The 18,816-nt window shown below is 58.6% G+C and overlaps 1 protein-coding gene across 1 annotated transcript in view; it reads left to right on the forward strand.

Annotated features, from left to right (window-relative positions):
* Prex1 (phosphatidylinositol-3,4,5-trisphosphate dependent Rac exchange factor 1) overlaps window positions 1-18,816 on the forward strand; it is a 110,329-nt gene that overhangs the window by 73,845 nt on the left and 17,668 nt on the right. The window contains exons 14-24 of the mRNA XM_033767200.1: window positions 1-64; window positions 6,153-6,225; window positions 9,262-9,404; window positions 10,858-10,950; window positions 11,843-11,991; window positions 13,484-13,569; window positions 15,480-15,616; window positions 16,267-16,375; window positions 17,492-17,679; window positions 17,934-18,095; window positions 18,526-18,736. The exon at window positions 1-64 is cut by the window's left edge and continues 11 nt beyond it. Of these exons, the coding sequence (XP_033623091.1) occupies window positions 1-64; window positions 6,153-6,225; window positions 9,262-9,404; window positions 10,858-10,950; window positions 11,843-11,991; window positions 13,484-13,569; window positions 15,480-15,616; window positions 16,267-16,375; window positions 17,492-17,679; window positions 17,934-18,095; window positions 18,526-18,736 (1,415 nt within the window). The remainder of the gene's footprint in view (window positions 65-6,152; window positions 6,226-9,261; window positions 9,405-10,857; window positions 10,951-11,842; window positions 11,992-13,483; window positions 13,570-15,479; window positions 15,617-16,266; window positions 16,376-17,491; window positions 17,680-17,933; window positions 18,096-18,525; window positions 18,737-18,816) is intronic.

Below are 18,816 nucleotides of genomic sequence, written 5' to 3' on the forward strand. Positions count from 1 at the left end.
CCACCTGAAGACCTACAGATCTGTGCTGCCCGGGAGCAAGCTGGTGGACTGGCTGCTGGCCCAGGTGAGGGGCTTCTGGCCGAGAGGGACTGTGTAGGGTTTTAAACACTTTCTGTTACCGTTTTAAACTATGGCAAAATCCACATAAAGTTTGCTCTTAACCGTTTTTAAGCATCCAGGTCCAGCGGCATCGGGCGCATTCATAAGGTACAGCTGTCACTGCTCTGCAGATGGGGGACTCTGTGCACGCCAAGAACACCTCCCCGACACCTGCCACTTCCTGTGCCCCTGACTCTGAGCCCAAATCCTCTGAGGGTTTGACGTGTTTGTCCTTTGTGACTGCTTCATTTCACTTAGTGTGGTGTCTTCCAGGTTCATTCGTGTGGTAGATGTGTCAGGATTTCCTCTGATTTTAAGATTGAATAATACTCAGTCGAATGTGTCTGATTATGTGATTATAACCAAATTCAGTAGAACCTCAGTTCATGAACTTAATTTGTTCCAGGATTCTGGGGAAGATGGCTGAGTTCATGTTCGTCACCTGATGTGGATCTCATAAATGGAAGCAAAATTTTGCCCAACGCTTCTGTTCTTGAACCGAATTGAATTGAGTGTGAACATATGAGCAGAAGTGTTTGTGAACCGAGGCGTTACTGTCTCAGGGTGGGGTCATTTATAAAGAACGGTTTATTTCTCATGGTTCCAGAGCTGGGAGTTCGGTGCCAACAGGTTTAGTGTCTGCTGCAGCCCAGTAATGGCGCCCGTGGCCCTGCCCTGTAGAGGGCGGGGTGCTCTGACGCTGCATGGGGAGCACACCTCTTAATCCTGGTGCCTCGGGACGGGGTTTCAGTGTGGATTTCGGAGGAGACGCGCGCATTCGACCCACAGTGGCGTGGCCGACCTCACTGCTACTCATTGGTGGCACGGAGCGCTTTCCAGTGTCCAGCTTGGGACAGACTGGAGAGACTGGTTTTACCCTGGTACTAGATTAGAGCCCCTTGCCAAGCGTTTCCTTTCAGAATGTTCCCATCAAGGAGGGGCTGGCTGGGGCATGGACAGCCGTTCTGTCCATGTTGCTGCAGAGCTGCCTGTGTGTCCATCTGTCCCCCCATGGCTCCTGTTTACCGCACTTACTCTCATCCTGCCTCCTCTGGGGGGCGGGAGTGTTGGACATTATCTTGTTTTGTTTTCTTGGCAGTACATAGGATCAAGCCCAGGGCCTTTGCATTAAGTTACACCTCCAGCCCTTCTAAAGATTTTTAACTTTGAGCCAGAGTCTTTCTAAGTCACTAAGTTGCCCAGGCTGGGTTCGAACTTGCAGTCCTCCTGCCTCAGCTTCCCAGAGTGCTGGGGTTAAGGTGGGATTACCACCACACCCATCCTGTACAAAGCGTTTGTAGATGGGGCAGGGCCCAAAGTGGCAGGTGCCTGGTGCCCTGGTGCACAGCCTCCTGGTGGCAAGGCCAGACTGAGCCAGTCCTTTCTCGGTCCGGAACTCTGCCTGGGTCCTGTAAGCTTTTCAGGGAGCCCTCTAGCACATGCTTTGTAAATGGTCTGGATATCAAAGGTGAGGAGACACCTGTGAAATCAAAATGGAGAAACGTGTGACTCCACAGAAGGGAGAGTAAGTTGGCCTCCCTGATGATGGTTCAGCTGAGCGTTCAGAAGAGCTGCGTCCCCTTCGGAAACAACTCGCTGGCTGGCTTTTCTCATGTTGCACATGTGACTGACGATGGTGTCGAAGTCACAACCAATCTAGAAAGTAAATATTTCTGGGTACCAAATAAGTACATTTAGAAGGGTCCTTGAAAATACTCAACATTTAAGTGAGATGCATGTGTATTTTCTTAGTTTGCCATGCTGGGGGGCCCCAAGACCTGAGCGGCCTTAAAGTCCCCAGGTTTGAATCCAGTTGAATGTCTGTGATGCTCAGAGCTTTCGTCACTCCCCTAGAGGTGCCCACCCAGAATCGTGTGCCCAGAGCAGGCCGGGCAGACCTGAGTTCAAATCCCAGCTCTGCTGGTTCCTGGCTGAGAGACTTTGGTCAAGTTGCTTACTTTTTTTGTACCTCAGTTTCCCCACCTGTGAAACAGAGCACGAAACAATACTTCCCTTTTTAGATTGCTTTGAGGATTCAGTGGGCTAAGATTCAGCGGGGAAATCATGGAAAGTGCTTAGAAAGGTGCGGGTGCAGTCACAGCTCTGTGAATGTGCCTGGAGTTCTTCCTCTCTTTTACCAAGCATTCGAGTGGCCCACACGTACAGTGCAGTACAGAAGGCTAAAGGGAAGAAGAGATCGCAGAAGGGTTTGAGGGTTCAGGAACGACATGATTGGGGGCCATTCTGCAGAGTCCTATCCTGAGGTGTGGGGTGAGCAGCTGACACACGCCTGCTTTGCGGGCTCGGAGAAGCCAGGCCTCATTGGGGTAAGATTCAGCGGGGAAATCATGGAACGTGCTTAGAATGGTGCCGGTGTAGTCACAGCTCTGTGAATGTGCCTGGAGTTCTTCCTCTCTTTTACCAAGCATTCGAGTGGCCCACACGTACAGTGCAGTACAGAAGGCTAAAGGGAAGAAGAGATCGCAGAAGGATTTGAGGGCTCAGGAATGACACGATTGGGGGCCATTCTGCAGAGTCCTGTCCTGAGGTGTGGGGTGAGCAGCTGACACACGCCTGCTTTGCGGGCTCGGAGAAGCCAGGCCTCTGCCTGGCCTTCCTGTGGCCTCTTGTGTCCCGTGGGCCACGTTGTTGTGCAGGGTGGCACTCAGGTGTGAGCGGGCTCGGGTGGGTCTCAGAAGTGTCTGGGGATCGATGCTCTGTTGACAAAGGTGTGACCGTAAATGCCGGTTACAGCGAGTCTTGATTTCAGGGCCATCCCTGCCCTGTCCCTAACAGGAATGGCCGAGAACACATCATTATGTAGTTCGTACATAGTTCAGGAGGCCTTTTCCCCTTTGGACACATCATCATTTCTAACTTCTGGGTCTTGCTCCTTGAAACAGAATGTCAGTTGAAGGCCTAGTGGATCAGTTAGGAATACTGGACTTCTGGCTGCACATAATAGGAAAGCTGGCTTATACAGTAAACATGTTTTTCTCTCACATAACTAAATGTTTAGAGCTCATGGACCTAGAGCTCAGCAATGCCCTCCAGCCGCCTTCCGCCCTTTTGTTTTGCTGTTACCTTGCTCTTGTTGCCTCACAGTCACAAGGTGGCTCCTACAGCTGCAGGCATCACATTTGCAGGTACAGTGGGAGAGTGCTTTCCCGTTTTATGTATTGGGGGAAGACACTTCCTACGACTACAGTAAACATGTTTTTCTCTCACATAACTAAATGTTTAGAGCTCATGGACCTGGAGCTCAGCAATGCCCTCCAGCCGCGCCTCCTACAGCTGCAGGCATCGCATTTGCAGGTACAGTGGGAGAGTGCTTTCCCGTTTTATGTATTGGGGGAAGACACTTCCTACGGCTTTCCTTCCTTCCAGCATTCTTCCTGTTTTCATCAGCCAGATGGGTTACACATAGTCCCCTAAACCGTCTCTGGGGGAGAGGACAGGGTTGCTGAGAGTGACGTGGATTCTTTGGGATTCATCCCTTGATGCTTAGGGAAGGGCTCGCCACTGCCTGGGTGAGTCCGTTCTTCTACCTCAGAGGATGGGTTTGTGTGAGCCCTCGGACAAGCCATGCTCCGTCTCAGTTCTGATCTGCTGTGTGGGTTATCGCATTTAAACCTCAGAACAACTCAGGGGAAGCAGTTCCTATCCTGACTAACAGATGGGGAAACCGAGGCTCAGCGTATGGACCCTGCTCAGGGCCTGCAGTCGTGGCTGCTTGCTCTGCTCCGTGGGGGGCGGGCAGCAGTGATGCTGCGGGAGGCCACGGACACATGGAGCTTTAGAGGCAGCCGGTTCCCATGGCCCGCAGGTGATGGTGCCAATGGCCACCTCCTCCCATGTTCTGCACGCCGTCGGTGCCACTATTGAGCTTCCCCGTGGGGAGACGTTGGTGACCCTGGCAGATGCCATCCTGCCCTGGTGGAGCTGATACCCAGTGGGAGGCAGACCCTATGCGTACAGATGGGTGCATGTGTTCCTTCCCGGCTGTGACAGAGCCTCACAGCCACTGCATGGACATTGAGCGTGTGTAACAGATGAGGATGTGTGTGTGTGTGTGTGTGTGTGTGTGGTGGAGGGATTGGGAGGCTGCTTGAAAATAGGGAAAGGACTCTGAGCCCAGGAACTGGGTGCTGACACCTGCAAAGCCTGGGGCAGGGCCTTTGCAGAGGAGGAAAGGGCAAGTGCAAAGGCCCTGGGGCTGCAGAAAGAGCAGCAGGGAGCCAGTGGGGCTGGAGCACAGAGTATGGGGAGGCAAGGTGAAAAGGAGATGAGGCACAGAACAGCCCTGGGAGTGCACGTGCTGTGGGAGCCCACGACTCTGGGAAGGCAGCAGTGCCACTGTCGGGACTGCTGGCAGGAGGTGCGGCTTGGGCCTGCTCCTCAGTGGTGCACCCCAGCCTGTTGTTGTTAGCCCAAGCCCACCCCAGCTGCCCAGGCCCCTTTCTGAGGGGGGTGATGTGTGTGTCTCAGAGCCAGGTGGGCTCCAGATGCTGGCCAGTGCCTCCCTGGCTGCAGAGCTGTCCCCGCTGCCCCTGCTGTCTCTCCCCACTGGCCTCAGAGCCAAGGCGGCTGCTCCAGATGCGGCCTCTCTTGCAGGGCCTCCACTGGCCCCGGGGAGCTGCTGGCCTGGGGTCCCCACAGAGCGGTCCGTCTTTAATCTGTCAGCCTGGGAGTCCACAGGGCTCCTGCTCTGTGCAGGGTCCGGCCATTGCTTGGCGGCTGCAACCTCTGGAGCAGTTGTTCCCTTCCCTGGGTCGGGGACACCGTCCACCACCCCGCTGTGGCCGAGGAGGGACGCGGGGCCACCACCCTCCCTGCCTCCACTCCTTTATTCAGCCCGCAGACATCGTTGTCACCTCTGAGGTTTAGGCAGGGAACACAGCCCGGGCTCCTGTCCTGCTCACAGCTCCCCGCCGGCCCCGTGCCTTGGGGTTTCGCCGCACCCCGAGATCCTTCCATCCCTGGGCCTTTGTTCGTGTCCGGCCGCCCCTCCCTGCCGCACAGGCCCTTGGCCTGGCCGTGTTGGGGTCGTGCAGGCTCCAGGCTGTGGAAGGAGGCTCTGCTGGATTTAAGGAGCAACGTGAAGATGGGGACCCGCGGGGTGGGGGGCCGGGAGCCGTGCCGTGGCGAGGATGGTGCCAGGCCCTGCGTGGCACATTTGTGGTCACACGGCCCTGCAGGGAAGCTTGACCGAAACGCCCGCCGTGCGTCAAGAAGCGTGGCAGGAGGTGGCTCGGGGGCTGCTTTGTGGGCTCAGTGGCGTCACAGCCCTGGGGACCTTCATCCTTCCCTCTGCGCCTCTGCCACGCACAGCCACCGGGCCTCCACCATCGCCCCCTGCATAGCTTTGGCCCCGCTGGAAGGAGAGGTGCTGCTTCCCTTCCTCAGGGAGGGAGCTGTTTCCAGAAGCCCCCGACAGGCTTTCTGGGGGTCTCCTGGGCTGCAGCCAGGTCACTGGCCAGGAGGACCTGATTTCTAGCCTCGGATGCAACAACAGTGGTCACAGCAAATTAGGGTTTCTCTTGCATGAGAGCAGCCCAGAGGATGGTGGTCCAGAGCCACTAGGGAAGTCACGATCGCTTGGGGGACCACACTGTGTGTCCTTCTGCTCTGCCATCCCTAGCGTGTGCCGTTCTCAACTAGCCCAACATGATTGCAGGAGCTCCTGCCATCACATCTTTATTCAGTGCAGGGAGAGAGAATGGATTGTGGACAAAGGAGTTTTTGCCAGAATACCCTACTGGGGCTTCCTGAACTTCAGGGGCACATATAGGTGCCAGGAAAGCTGTGAAATGGGTGAGGGTTTCATTACTAGGGAAGGACCCAGAAAGGACTGTTGCTGGCAAACAACAGTATCTGCTGCTTACTGTCTCCACTGTGCCTTTGTGGTATCCGCCACTATACAGTGATTTCTTGCTTGGACAGTCACACATATGTTTTGGAGGCGGCACAGCAAACAAAAGAGACAGAAGTCCCATGTTCTCTGGGGCGTGGAGGATACCGGCCGCCTAACGCTGTGCCCTCTTCCTCTCCAGGGAGACTGCCAGACGCGGGAAGAGGCGGTGGCGCTCGGCGTGGGTCTCTGCAACAATGGCTTCATGCACCACGGTAACCCCCTGCCCCGCCTTCGCCCTCTCAGTGTCGCCTCCTGCCTCCCCTCTGCCATCCGGGCTTCTGTTCGTGGACAGCTCGGTGCGGCCCCTCAGCCCGGCCAGCATGGAGGAGGCCGAGGTCGGGAGCCCGGGCATCCTCTGGCCCGGACAGGTCTCCTTTGTCCTTTGCCTGTTCTGCTCTTCTCCTGTGGATGTGGGTGTGCCAGGCACGGCAGGTGGCACTGGGATCGCAGTCCTGCCCCTGTTGTGCGTGCGTGCAAGTGTGTGTGCGGACACGCGTGTGTGACGTTGAAGGCCGTGGCACCTGAGGAGGACCTGGGCCTCTGCTGAGTGCAAGGCAGGATTCCAGGACGCTGTGAGCGGAGGGCGGATGTGGCTACTTGGTTCCTTGGTTCCTGTCAGGTCCCTCTGGCTGTGGGTGGACGGTCAGGGTGGGAGGAAGCAGAGGGGCCGTGAGGTGAGCGAGACAGTCCAGGAGACCTGAGGTGGCTTGGCCCTGGGTGGTGGCTGAGGAGGCGTGGGAGGTGGTCAGTGTGAGGCTCTGAGCTGCAGGAGGGGCCTTTGGTCGCGTCTCCTCTGTGCTCTCTGCTTTTATTTCTACCTCAGAGCTCAGTGCACTTTCTCCACGAAGGGCCTCCACAGGAAGTATTGTAGGTTCTGCTGGTGACACAGCCTCTGTCACAGCTGCTTGTGTCTCTCTTTGTAGTGCAGAAGTAGCTGCAGTCCGTCTGGCAACGGGTGGGTGTGGCTGTGTGTCAATAAAACTTTATTTAGAAGATTGGGCAGTGGGCCACAGAGTTCTGACCCAAGGTCGGCAGCCCACAAGCCAGGGCTCCTCTTTTGACTTCAGTTTCCTCAGCTGCCCTGGAGGACTTGCTGTCCTGCTTCTGAGACTAGCATGCTGTGTTTCTGGGTGAGGAGGACTCCCCCACTGTCTGCTCTTCCTTTCGAGGATGGCAGGCCGAGCCCACCCATCTGCCCCGTCTCACCCAAGTCCCTCATTCTCAGAAGCCACTCTGGCCCTCCTGCCAGCCGGCTGTGCAGAGCCTCTCATTTGTGGGAGAGGGTAATTAGGGGTCCGTCCCTCAGCTATTCCGGGAAGGCTGCTGGTGGAGGACATTCCGTGGAGGGGTGACTCTCAGACCGTCTTGAGCCCTCAGGGCTCCTGGGGGAGAAAATTGCCGGGTGTGGCCCTGTTCCTGTTCCCTGCCACGCACTCAGAGTGAGGCTAAAATAGGAAAGGGCCAAGCCCTGGGCTATGCTGTGACCGTGTTCAGGGCAGGGTGCAGAGTCGGCGTGGGGTGGGGTCTCTGTGGCTTCTCCATGTCCGTCCCAGAGCTGAGCCTGTTGGGGCCTGTGGTGTCCCACACCGGTGGTCCAGCTTTTGGTTAGGCAAGTACAGGCAAACTGAGGCTCACCAGAGAATCCTCCCATCCATCCAGGAAATCAGTGCCCCTTTACTCCTGTAGATGTGGAAACGGAGGTTTGGAGAGGTTGTAGGGCATGAGGTTAGGGGGCAGGGATTTGAACCCAGACCCACGTGCATCTCACCAGCCCTCCTGGTTTCTCTGACTGGGAGACAGGCCAGGCCTCACCTGGCTGAGCTCTTGGACCCCAGGGGTTCTGCACTGTTTTCCCAGACATTCCAGCCGGCACAACGTGGGCTTCTCCCACCCACCCCTGGAATCTTCTAACTTGATGTTTATAGTGGAGGCGAAGCCAGCCAGCCTCCCGGAGCCTGGCTCCTGGTTTCTGGGGAAAGTAGCAATTTGTGCGTCTATTTTCTCTAAAGAGGTAGTTGGGGTGGTTCACAAACAGGTGGAGAGCCCAGAAAATGGCTTGGGCACCGGCAGGGGGTGGTGTCTTCCATTTAGCCACCAAGTCAGGACACAGCCTCTGTGTTCAGGGACAACAGGGTCCCTACCGGCTAAGGCAGCGGTGTCCCTTGTTGCAGGGCCCCTGTGACCTTAGCTACCTCAGTCTCACTGAGCCTCATTCCCCCTTTACGTGCTGCTGTTCACCCGCTCCTCCAGCAGGGGGCGGTGTGGGAAGAAGCGGGTCCTGGCTGAGGTCCTGTCCCTGAGGGTTTGTGTAGCTTCTCTGGGCCTCATTTCTCCATCTGTGGAGGGGCAGAGCAAATCTGTCCTTGTTTAAGGAGTAGAAGGACAAAGCGCATAGCCAGCGTGCCTGGCCTCATCGGTGCTTAGTTACTGGTAAGCCGCAGGGGTCAGGCCCTGTATTTGTGAGTTTTGTTCCTTTGCCTGGGTCACAGCCTCGGATTCAGGGGGCGTCTGCACACTTTCTCTCTAAAAGGGCCAAATTATAGCCATTTAGGCTTTGCGGGCCATCTAGGCTCTGTCACAGCCCACCGACTGTGGCCCTGTGGCTTGGGAGGAGCCACAGACAGTGTGTGGACAGGTGGGCGAGGCTACTTCCAGGGACCCTCGTTTTATAAGGTGGTGGACCGTACAGGTCTTTCTGGGTGGCCTTAATGCACAGAATCCTTCTCTGTCCTGGGACAGAGATGCTGTACATTTTGTGTGGGGCTGGCCTTAGCTTTACTGTTCCTCTTTAGGTCTTTAAACCACCAGGAGTTTATTGTGGCATCTGGTGTGAGGCAGGGGTCCGATTTTGGTCTTTCCCCAGCCTCGTCTCGGGCTTGTCCACGTGACCCTCTGTCGCCTGTCCCATGCCGAATCCCCACGCACACTTGGTCCGCTCTGGTGAATCCTGTCCTCTTCCACCGGCTGCGTATCTCTCTGCGCTCCGGTTGTACACTGTTTCTGTCGCCGTGGCTTTGTGATGATGTCTTTATAGCAGGTGGGGCAAGTTCCGCTTTTTCAAGAGAAGTCACGAAGCCGGCTCGTTACGTGAGACACCCTCGTGTATCCGTATCGGCATGCGATTCCTTTTTCACAAATATGATGCCGGCCAAAGCAGACTCGTCTGGGGGCCGTTTCCAGCCCGGGGCAGACACGCGGGAAACGTCGCCCTGAGCTGACCGTGCGCTCGTGTGTCTGTGGGTCTGCAGTGCTGGAGAAGAGCGAGTTCAAAGATGAGTCCCAGTACTTCCGCTTCCACGCAGACGAGGAGATGGAGGGGACCAGCGGCAAGAACAAACAGCTCCGCAGCGACTTCAGGCTGGTGGAGAATGTTCTGGCCAAGCGGCTGCTGGTAGGCGCAGAGCAGAGACGCTGCCCTTTCCTCCCCAGCCGCTGCCGCGGGCCTTGGAGCTGGGTGACCTTGAGACAGTAGCCACAGCAGGGTGCTCGGTCTTGGGCCTGAGCCTGGGGGACTCTAGGGGGCCAAGGGGCCAGGGGGCTGCGCCCACGGCCTGCACTCTCGACGGAGGCCAGGGCTGCTGGGCGCCCTGCCTGCCCTCTCCGACCCCTCTCGTCCTGCCTCCCTGACCCGCAGCTGAGCACACTGCTGGGGCAATGTCCCTGAAGGCGCTGACCCCAGGTCCCCCACCCAGGCCTTAGGTCTTTGGACAGGCGGCCTGCCGTCCGTAGCCTTTTCAGGGGCACGTCTATGAGCCCGCAGAGATGCCCAGCTCTGACCCCAGATCCCGTCTGCCTGCTGGTGAGCAGCAGCCCTCCTAATGTGCCCACAATGAGTGATCGAGGGCTGCTCAGAGGGCTCACTCACCACTGCCGTCTTGGAGGTGAAGTTTGTGGACAGGAGGACGGCCCCGTCAACCTCTCTCTCTCCGGTTCCATTTCTCTTACGCTAAGAGCCTCCCATGCACCCCACCACACTTAGGGTTAAATTTGAGCCCTTGTTGTGGCCCAGTAGAATCTTCCTGCCTGTCCAGCGTCTTCTCCTGTGCTCTCCCCTTCCTTACTCCACCCTGGCCACCCTGATCTCTTTTCCTACCCCCAGTACCTTGGGGTCTGCCACAGGGCCTTTGCACATTCTGTGCCTGCTACCTGGAGCACTTTCTCCCACTTTGTGAAATTCTGTTTCTCACTTCACACAGGTCTCAGTTCAGGGGTCACCTCCTGTAACCCCATAGCATGCCATGCCCTGTCCTATTAAAGAGTTTTATTTTAATTCAGTCTCCACACACTCCCTGCCTCACACCCGTGTTTGTTTATAGTCTGTCTCCTCCACTAACAGCTATAGGAGGGCAGGGGTGTCTTGCTCAGTAGTGAGTCTCCAGCACCCAGTGGGCCCCTGGCACGATCAGGTGGGCAATAGCTGAGTAGATACTTGCGGAATGAGTACCACATCCCCCACTGCCATGGGAACCCCAGCCCCCCATTCTGGGACACCTGCCCCGAAACTTCGTGCCCCCAGGTTCTCTGCGGCCGGACATGTTGGGACGCACGTTCCGCATTAGGTCGGCGAGTGTTTGCGGGGCACTGGCTGTAGTCAGTGGATGGCAGACTGCTGGGCTGGGAGGGTGGGAGAAGGCGGTGAGGACGGAGGCTTGGCCGGCGCCAGCCGGGTGCAGTGGGGCTGCCGTCCTCCGCGGACAGCTGTGCTCGAAGCCCCTGAGTGCCGGGGGCGCTGTGTCTCTGTCTTGCCGCCTGGCCCTGGCTGCTTCCCCGTAGACCAGGGACAAGAGGACCCCCGCTGTCCAGGCCCCTCCTGCCTCACTGGACCCTTCTGCCCCCGCCCCCAGGTCCTGCCGCAGGAGGAGGACTACGGGTTCGACGTCGAGGAGAAGAACAAGGCCGTGGTGGTGAAGTCGGTGCAGCGGGGCTCGCTGGCCGAGGTGGGCAGGGACCGTGGGCAGGTGGGAGAGCCGGGCGTCTGTCCAGGTCCCTCAGGGCAGGCCGGCGGCGCCCGTACTGGGACGTCAGCTGGTTCCTTCCCTGCCATTACCTGTGTGGGGAAACTGAGTCCTGGACCTCTCACCTGCAGTTCCTGGCAGAGCTGTGCTGGGGCTTCTGCTCGGGACCCTGTTCCTGGCGTGTCCCACTAGCGCCCCCTCCTGGGCTCTTCGGGGAAGTGCAGGAAAAGCAGGTTTGGGATCAGGCTTTTGAATTGAGCTCAGCTGTTATGACAGGAAACCCAAACTCTGATGTCTTCAGCAGGAGGAGCTTAATCTCTTTCATAGACAGAGTCGAGGCTGGGGAGGGGGCGAGGGGGAGGACAATGACGACGATGGCAGGGTAGGAGGGGGAGTCCAGGCAGGCTGAGGACAGCCCCTGTGTGTCTCTGGGCCGCTCCTGGGGGTGGGGGAGGCAGGGACACTGGCCGTGTCGGGCAGTGCCAGCTGGGGCCCTTGGGATGCTCTGCTGTGTATGCAGCACGAGGGCTTGGGAGAAGCGGCTGGAGTCTTGTTTCAGGTCGCTGCACCTTGGCCTGGTGGCTGAGTCCTCATAGTTGTGTGGGGCCACCTCCGTTTAACACCTGTGCCCTCATGCAGTGGGGTGGGCAGTGCCCTTTCTCCCCAGGAAAAGCGCCTGCCGGCAGCACCTCCCACCTGCCTCCCTCTGGAGCTTTGTGGACACCTCAGCTCTTCCCCGGGGAGTAGTGTCCCGGGGGCTTTCTGGGTCCTGTTTGATCGCTGGGGCAGGGGCCGAGCCTCAGAAAGCACTCGAGGTCCCTTTAGGAGGAGGACAGAGGCCGTAAGCCATGCACCGTGTCCCTGCTTCCTCTAGATGGCTGGCCTGCAGGTGGGCAGGAAGATCTACTCCATCAACGAGGACCTGGTGTTCCTGCGTCCCTTCTCGGAGGTGGAATCCATCCTCAGCCAGTCCTTCTGCTCACGCCGCCCGCTGCGCCTCCTGGTGGCCACCAAGGCCAAAGAGTGAGTGTCCCGCAGACCCTCCTCCCTGCCCCGAGGAAGCTCTGAGTCCTGGGGCTGGGCCCCGGCCAGGGCCTTTGTTCATTCCGCAGATGCGTCCTGAGCGCCCGCCATATCCAGGGTGTCTCAGGTTCCCAGGATGTGGCCAGGTCGGGTGGGTACAGTACCTCCCTCTCCCAACCCTCAGTTTCCAGTTGAGGGACGGAGCAGGGGACAAAGATATGTGGATCTGGACACACACTGAGCCGGGTGCTGGGTGCTGGTGCTGGGTGCTGGTGCTGGGTGCGGTGCAGGGAGATGTGTGATGTTGGGAGAGGCCAGATGTGCAGAGGAAATGTGGTGAGGGCGGTGTTACTGAGAACTGGGGTGAGGGCCTGGAGGAGGTGATGCAGGAGTAGGGGCTTCTGGAGAAAGAGTGTTCTAGGCAGAGAAAGCAAGCCAGTGCAAAGGCCCTGAGGCAGGCTGCTTGGCACATCTGAGGAACAGTGAGGAGGTGGAGGGCCTGGAGCAGAGTGAGGGCTGAATGGGAGGATGAGGTCAGGGGGCAGCAGGGCCAGGCCTGGTGGGACCTTGTGCCCACTATAAGGACCGAGGACAGCTGATCCCTCTGGTTGCACGTGGAGGCCCAAGTGTCAGGGCCAGAGGTGGGAGCAGGGAGAGGCCAAGAGGCTGGCAGTTCTGTCCTGTGTGGAGGGTACGGAGGTGGGCCCGTACCAGTACAGATGGACGGGACCCATTTACTAGTGGAAACTATTTGGTAGCCACGTCTCCCTTTTATTGATGCGAGTGATGGAAAATTTTAAACACAGTTTTTCAGGAAAAAGGCATGCTGAGGTAGGGAAAATGTGATTGCCAGTCTGGTTGGTACAGGGAAGTGGGAGAGGTCACCAAGGTGAAAGTTCTGCAGACACTTTAAGTTGGAGAACAGGATCCCAGGATGGCTGTGGTGGGTGGGGACGGGAGGGGCGTTGGTGCAGCAGGAGGTGGGAACCCGCCCTCGGGGGAAGGTGGCCCAGGGAAGAGGACTCCCTGACACCAGATAGCACTGCCTTTCTGGGCCATGGTGGGAAGCCGCCCAGAGAGCGGCTGAGACCCTAGCTGGCCAGCTGTGCCCTCTAGGGGACCTGTGGGTGTGACCTCTAGGGTCAGTACCAAGCTATGCGGGGCCACTTCGCACTCTCATCGTTGCTTGTTGAATAAAATTCTGACCAGCCAAACTGGTCTGGTGACCACAGGCCCTTGGGTCAGGAGAAGGCAGAGAAGGCATGGGAGAGTGGCATGGAATTTCCATTCACCCTGATAACTCGGGGTCCCGTGGTGAGAGCTCTGGTTTCTTGGCATTTCTGCTTGCATTTGAGAGCTGGAAGCTGGGTGCTACTCCTGTTTGGGTCTGGATTTCCCAGAAGTCTGAGGCGGTGGCTCCCAGGCGGGCCCAGTTATTTTGACCAGCAGTGTTGTTCCTTATGCCTTTCCCTGTCGCATCTGCCTGCTGCAGGACAATCAAAGTCCCTGACCACCCAGAGGCCCTGTGCTTCCAGATCCACGGAGCTGCTCCGCCCTTCGTCTATGCAGTGGGGAGAGGTGAGTGCCAACCTCGAAGATCTACAGCAGCCTTGGGGGGTAGGGCCGTCCCTGTGGGGAGTTCAGAGCCACCAGACCTTGCTACCTGCCTCTGCCTGTTAGCGCACCAGCATCGCCTGTTTTCTTTGCTTGGAGCCAAGATTTGCAAAAGCAAGTTGCAGAGGGGAGGGGTGAGCAGGGTGGAGGGCGATGGGACCCGTGAGGCCCCTGGCCAGGTGGGAGGGCACTGTTTGCTCTGTAGAGGCTGGGCTGCTCTTCAGCTCGTGCTAACGCTGCATGCGAATTTGGAGGCCCCCCAAACAGTTCTGTGGCCCGGGGGAGCGAGGGCCAGTGCCTGGAGCCTGTGCTGTCTGCATGCCTTTCCCCTGCCTGCTGTTCAAGGTGTCAGCTCTCTCCCGGGAGCAAGGCCAGTGTGGTCTGCAGTATTTGGGCCCTCAAGCCCTTGACACCCACAGTCCCCTGTACATAGGAAATTGTCCCCTTTTGTGGTTTGAAATACCTCCACACCTGTTGGTTGAGAAAGTACCTTCATAATGAAGGCTACTGAGAATTCGATCACTAAAGTAGGTTTATATTTTATTTATCCAGGGGGTCATCTTGCCCCCTCTCCAGAGGACATCTGGCAAATCTGGAGAAATTTCTGCTTGTCACACCGGGGAGGGGGCCATTGACATCTAGTGGGCAGACCAGAGTGCCGCTGATGCCCTGCAGTGCCCAAGATGCCCCCAGTGAACCATAGGCCCCGAGGAGCAACAGTAGTCTTGTTATAGCCCCAGGTGTAAATAGTGCCAGGGAGTCTCTGCCTCGCAGCAGCTGCAGAGATATTGGTGGTCGATCATAATACGTGTTCATAGTTGTGTGAGTCAACTCTCTGTTACTACAACAATATACCTGAGACTATCAACTCATAAAGAGGAAAGGTTTATGTATTTTGGCTGGGGGGGTCAGTCCATGGTCTACTGTCCCTGTTGCTTTGGGCCTGTGGCTGGGCAGCTCATCACGGTGGGAGCGTGGAGCGGAGCAAAGCCATTCACTGCACGGCTGGGAAGCAGAAGTGGAAAGGCAAAGGGCTGGACTCTCATGGCCCCTTCAGGGGGCGTCCCAGTCCCTGCAGTCCTCCCACCTCCCAGAGCCCCAGGCTGGGGTCCAAGCCATTACCGTGTGGGCCTTTGGGAGACATCTAGAGCCCTGTCGTAGCAATTGTCCAGCCAGCCCGTGTCAGAACGGCCGGTATTTTCTGGGCTCTTCCTGGTGCCGGGCTCGGTGCTCAGTGTCACAGTGTTAACTCCCCGGGCCTCAGGAGCCCCATGAGTGGGTGTTATTAGTGTCCTCATTTCGTAGATGAGGGAGCCGAGGCCCAGAGAGGTCGAGTAGCTTGCTGAAGGCTGTGTGGTAGAGACACGGTTGGAAGCCATGCCCTTGAGTCGCAGGGCCTGTCCTTGTCACCATCGCACTGCGCAGGCCGGATTCTCTCCAGCGTGAAGAGACAGCTTGGCATTTGTTCCCAGACCTTTCGCATTAACCCCACAGAGCCAGGGGTCCAAGACTTGCAGCTTGGGAACCGTGATGGAGTTGAAAACACGTGTGCTAGGAGCTTGGGGCAGCTTGTTGGAACCCTGGCTCCTCCTAGCTGTGTGTGTAATCATGGCGGTCTCTCTGGCTCTCTGAGCCTCAGTTTCCTTCTCCGCCACATGGGGCTCACCCTGGCCGAGTTCCGCAGGCTCAGGCGAGACTTAGGGGAGGTGGGGTTGGGGGTGCGGCGTGCCCGACTCGCCTGGCTCTCCTTGCTGGGCGGAGCTGCGGTCCTGCTGGGTGTGTTGGAGGAGCCGGCGGGGTCACCGGGTTCCCTGCCCCTGCCCGCTGTGGCCCTGGCTCTGCCTGGTGCCCACCTCCAGCTCTCCGGCCCTTAGGCTCGGAGGCCATGGCCGCAGGTCTGTGCGCCGGTCAGTGCGTCCTGAAGGTCAACGGCCACAACGTGATGAACGACGGGGCCCTCGAGGTCCTGGAGCACTTCCAGGCTTTTCGGAGCCGCCAGGAGGAGGCCCTGGTGAGTGGCGGGCGCAGGGAGGCCCCCGCAGTGCAGGCAGAGTGGGGAGGGCCGCCTCCCTCTCCGGAGGAGCTCAGGGGCCTGCGGGTGGAGGTGCTGTGTGTGATGGGCCTGTGCCTGGTGTCTCCCCAGACTGGAAGGCGCTGGGAGGGAGCTGGGCCATGATCCTCATGGCCTCAGTTTTCACTGCTTTGGATGGGCGTGTGGGACCTTCTTTTACCACACAGGCACGCTGTGTCAATAAGCATGTTGCTGATAAACGTTACCCTTGGGTTAGGGGTCTGGGTTGTGGTGGAAGGTGACAGCCATCCGCCTGTCCAATTACTGTTTCGGCTTAGTGTGTATTGAGCATCTACTATGTGCTAGGCACACTTCTTGACCCTGAAGACACAGGAGAAATAAAGCATCTGCTCCCAGAGCTCTACTGTTTTCAAAGGCTCCTCATCCCTTGGCTTCTGAGTGGAGCATAGACTGTCTGTAGGGAAGGCTGAGTATGACAGGAGTCCTCAGGAAGGTTCCAGAGTGACATCTGGGAGGCCTCTCCCGGACTGGTGTTGTCCAGAGGCTCAAAGCCCGAGTTTCGGAGTCAGGGCGTAGTTGGCACCCGCCCGGCCCGGTGTGGCTGTCCGCCTCATGCTGACTCCCTCCAGGGCCTGTACCAGTGGGTCTACCACTCCCACGAGGGTGCCCAGCAGGCACGAGCCAGCCAGGAGGACCCCAGCGGTGACGGGGCCCGGGAGGAAGATCAGCTGGATTCAGGTAAAGAGGGTGGTGGTGCCTTGGGGTGTGGAGGGGTCCTGACCCGGCTGGCTCCGTGCCTGCCGTCTGCAGTGCTCCTAGGGCTGCTCTGACAAAGCCCTGCGAACCCAGGAGCCTGACCAGTGCATGTTCATCATCTCCAGCTTGCAGGAATGAGTCTGCCGGGGCTGACGTCAGGGTGTCCGAGGGCCGTGTTCCTCCCTGGGGCTGCAGGGGTATCATTTCCTTGTCTGTCTCTTCTGGAAGCTTCCAGCATCCCTTGGCTTGTGGCTCCACTGCTGATTAGTGGCCCCGGCATTGTTGGCCCACATTCTCCTCACACTGCTGTCTTTCAAACGGCATACTTCTCTGCCTCCGCCCTCCCCGCTTAAAGACCTCGTGATGAGATTACCTGTACTCCGACAACCCAGGCTCATCTGCGCACCCGAGAGCTGCTGCCTAGCAGGCTTCGTCCTCTGCCACCTGGGTCCTCCTGGGCCTCGCAGGTTCCGAGGTCGGGACCAGTGTTCTCCCCAGCACAGTGCCCGTGCCTGTCCCTGTGCCACCCTCAGCCTTGAGCTCCCGCCCATGTCCTGTCAGCGTCACTGCCCCATTGCTGACCCCCGGTGTCGCTGATCAGCGTGGCCCGTGTGGAGCTCGGAGCCTACCCTGGTCCCCTCTCATCTTTCCTTGACCCACTGGCTTCTCCCACCGACACCGTGGTTGCAGCAGCCCACCTCGGGATGCCGCCTTCCTCCCTCTCCTGGAACCTGACCACTTCCGCTCCCTTCAGCGTACTATAAACACTGGCTCCACAGACAAGAACGCCTGGCTGTGCTCGGCCCCGGCCGCATTGTGTCTGGGGGAGCCACCTGCTTTCTCTCCAGTTCCTGCCTCTGTGTTGGCTTCCTGCTTACGCGGTGGCTCTGGCAGCCTGGAGTCCTTGCGGGGAAGGACCCTTCCTTCCCTCTGTAGGTCCAGCCGGAGCCCAGCCCCGCCACAGACCCCGGAGTCAGGGGCGTTGTGTGTGGGGCTTCAGCTCCCTGAGCCCCTCAGACCTGCATGGGGCGCAGAGAGCCGGGGAGGCTTCCAGGTGGGCAGCGCCCCTCCTCAGCCTCCTTGGCCCTTTCCTCCCAGCCTTGCCGCTGCTGTCCCTGGGTCCCCAGCTGAGCCTGTGTGAGGACAGCCCCGTGGTCAGCCTGACAGTGGACAACGTGCACCTGGAGCACGGCGTGGTGTACGAGTACACGAGCACGGCGGGCGTCCGCTGCCACGTGCTGGAGAAGATCGTGGAGCCCCGCGGCTGTTTCGGCCTCACTGCCAAGGTCTCCAGGCCCTGCCCTGCTCATTTCCCTAGAGTCAGCCTGGGACTCTCAATGCTGTCCTTGTCCCTGTGGGTAGCTGTGGGACCTAGGACAGTGATTTATTGGCCTTGGTTTACTTATCCATAAAACGGGCCCACAGCAGGCCTGGCCTCTCAAGCTATTGAGAGGCACACAGGCGCCCCCTGAGGTGACCGCCGGGATGACAACCTGGCCAGAGACGGAGGAGGGCTCAGCGGTGGTTGACGTTTCTACAGATCCTTGAGGCCTTTGCCGCCGATGACAGCACCTTCGTGCAGAACTGCGGGCGCCTCATGGCCATGAGCAGCGCCATGGTGACCATGCCTCACTACGAGTTCCACAACATCTGTGACACCAAGCTGGAGAGCATCGGCCAGAGGATTGCCTGCTACCGCCAGGTGTCTGCTCCCCACGGGAGTCTGCCAGGGGCTGCTGGGCACAGCGTCTCAGCCTGTGGTAATCGGGACAGTCAGTGTCAGGCTGGCAGCTTTTCTGGCTCCTGGCTGTTGTCCTGTGCTGACCCTGTGCCCAGGCGGGAGGGCTGTGGGCACCTGCAGCCTTAGCTGCCCTCAGCGGAAGTGAGTACAGACAGAGCCGGCTGGTGACGGGGACCAGACAGGGCCAGGCGAGCACCAGAGTTCAGCAGCTGAGCAGAGAAGAGGAGACCTCGGAGGCCGTCCCTCAGCCGGGCGCGGGCGGTGGGCCCTACAGGGTGGCCACGTCTCCATTGGAGCTGCTGATTCTCTAGTTTAGGAACACCTGGCCTAGGTCAGAATGTGGGGTCCCAGGGGCCCCAGAGCCCCCTGACCGCCTGCCTTCGTGTGTCAGTTTGCAGGCCAGCTGAGGGCCAGGGTCAGCCCAGCCTTCAAGCAGGCTGTCCTGGAGCCCCACCCACTGTGCGGCCTGGACTTCTGCCCCACCAACTGCCACGTCAACCTCATGGAAGTGTCCTACCCCAAGACCACACCGTCCATCGGCAGGTCCTTCAGCATCCGCTTTGGCCGAAAGCCCTCCCTCATTGGCCTCGACCCTGAGCAAGGTACTTGAGTGTGTCTGCTGGAAGTTATGTTTAGAGCTTGCTATACAGATACTCAAACTGAAAGCCCAGGACACTCCGTC

Source organism: Fukomys damarensis, unplaced genomic scaffold, assembly GCF_012274545.1.
Source record: "Fukomys damarensis isolate Sample0158 unplaced genomic scaffold, DMR_v1.0_HiC HiC_scaffold_22, whole genome shotgun sequence".
Lineage (NCBI taxonomy): Eukaryota > Metazoa > Chordata > Mammalia > Rodentia > Bathyergidae > Fukomys > Fukomys damarensis.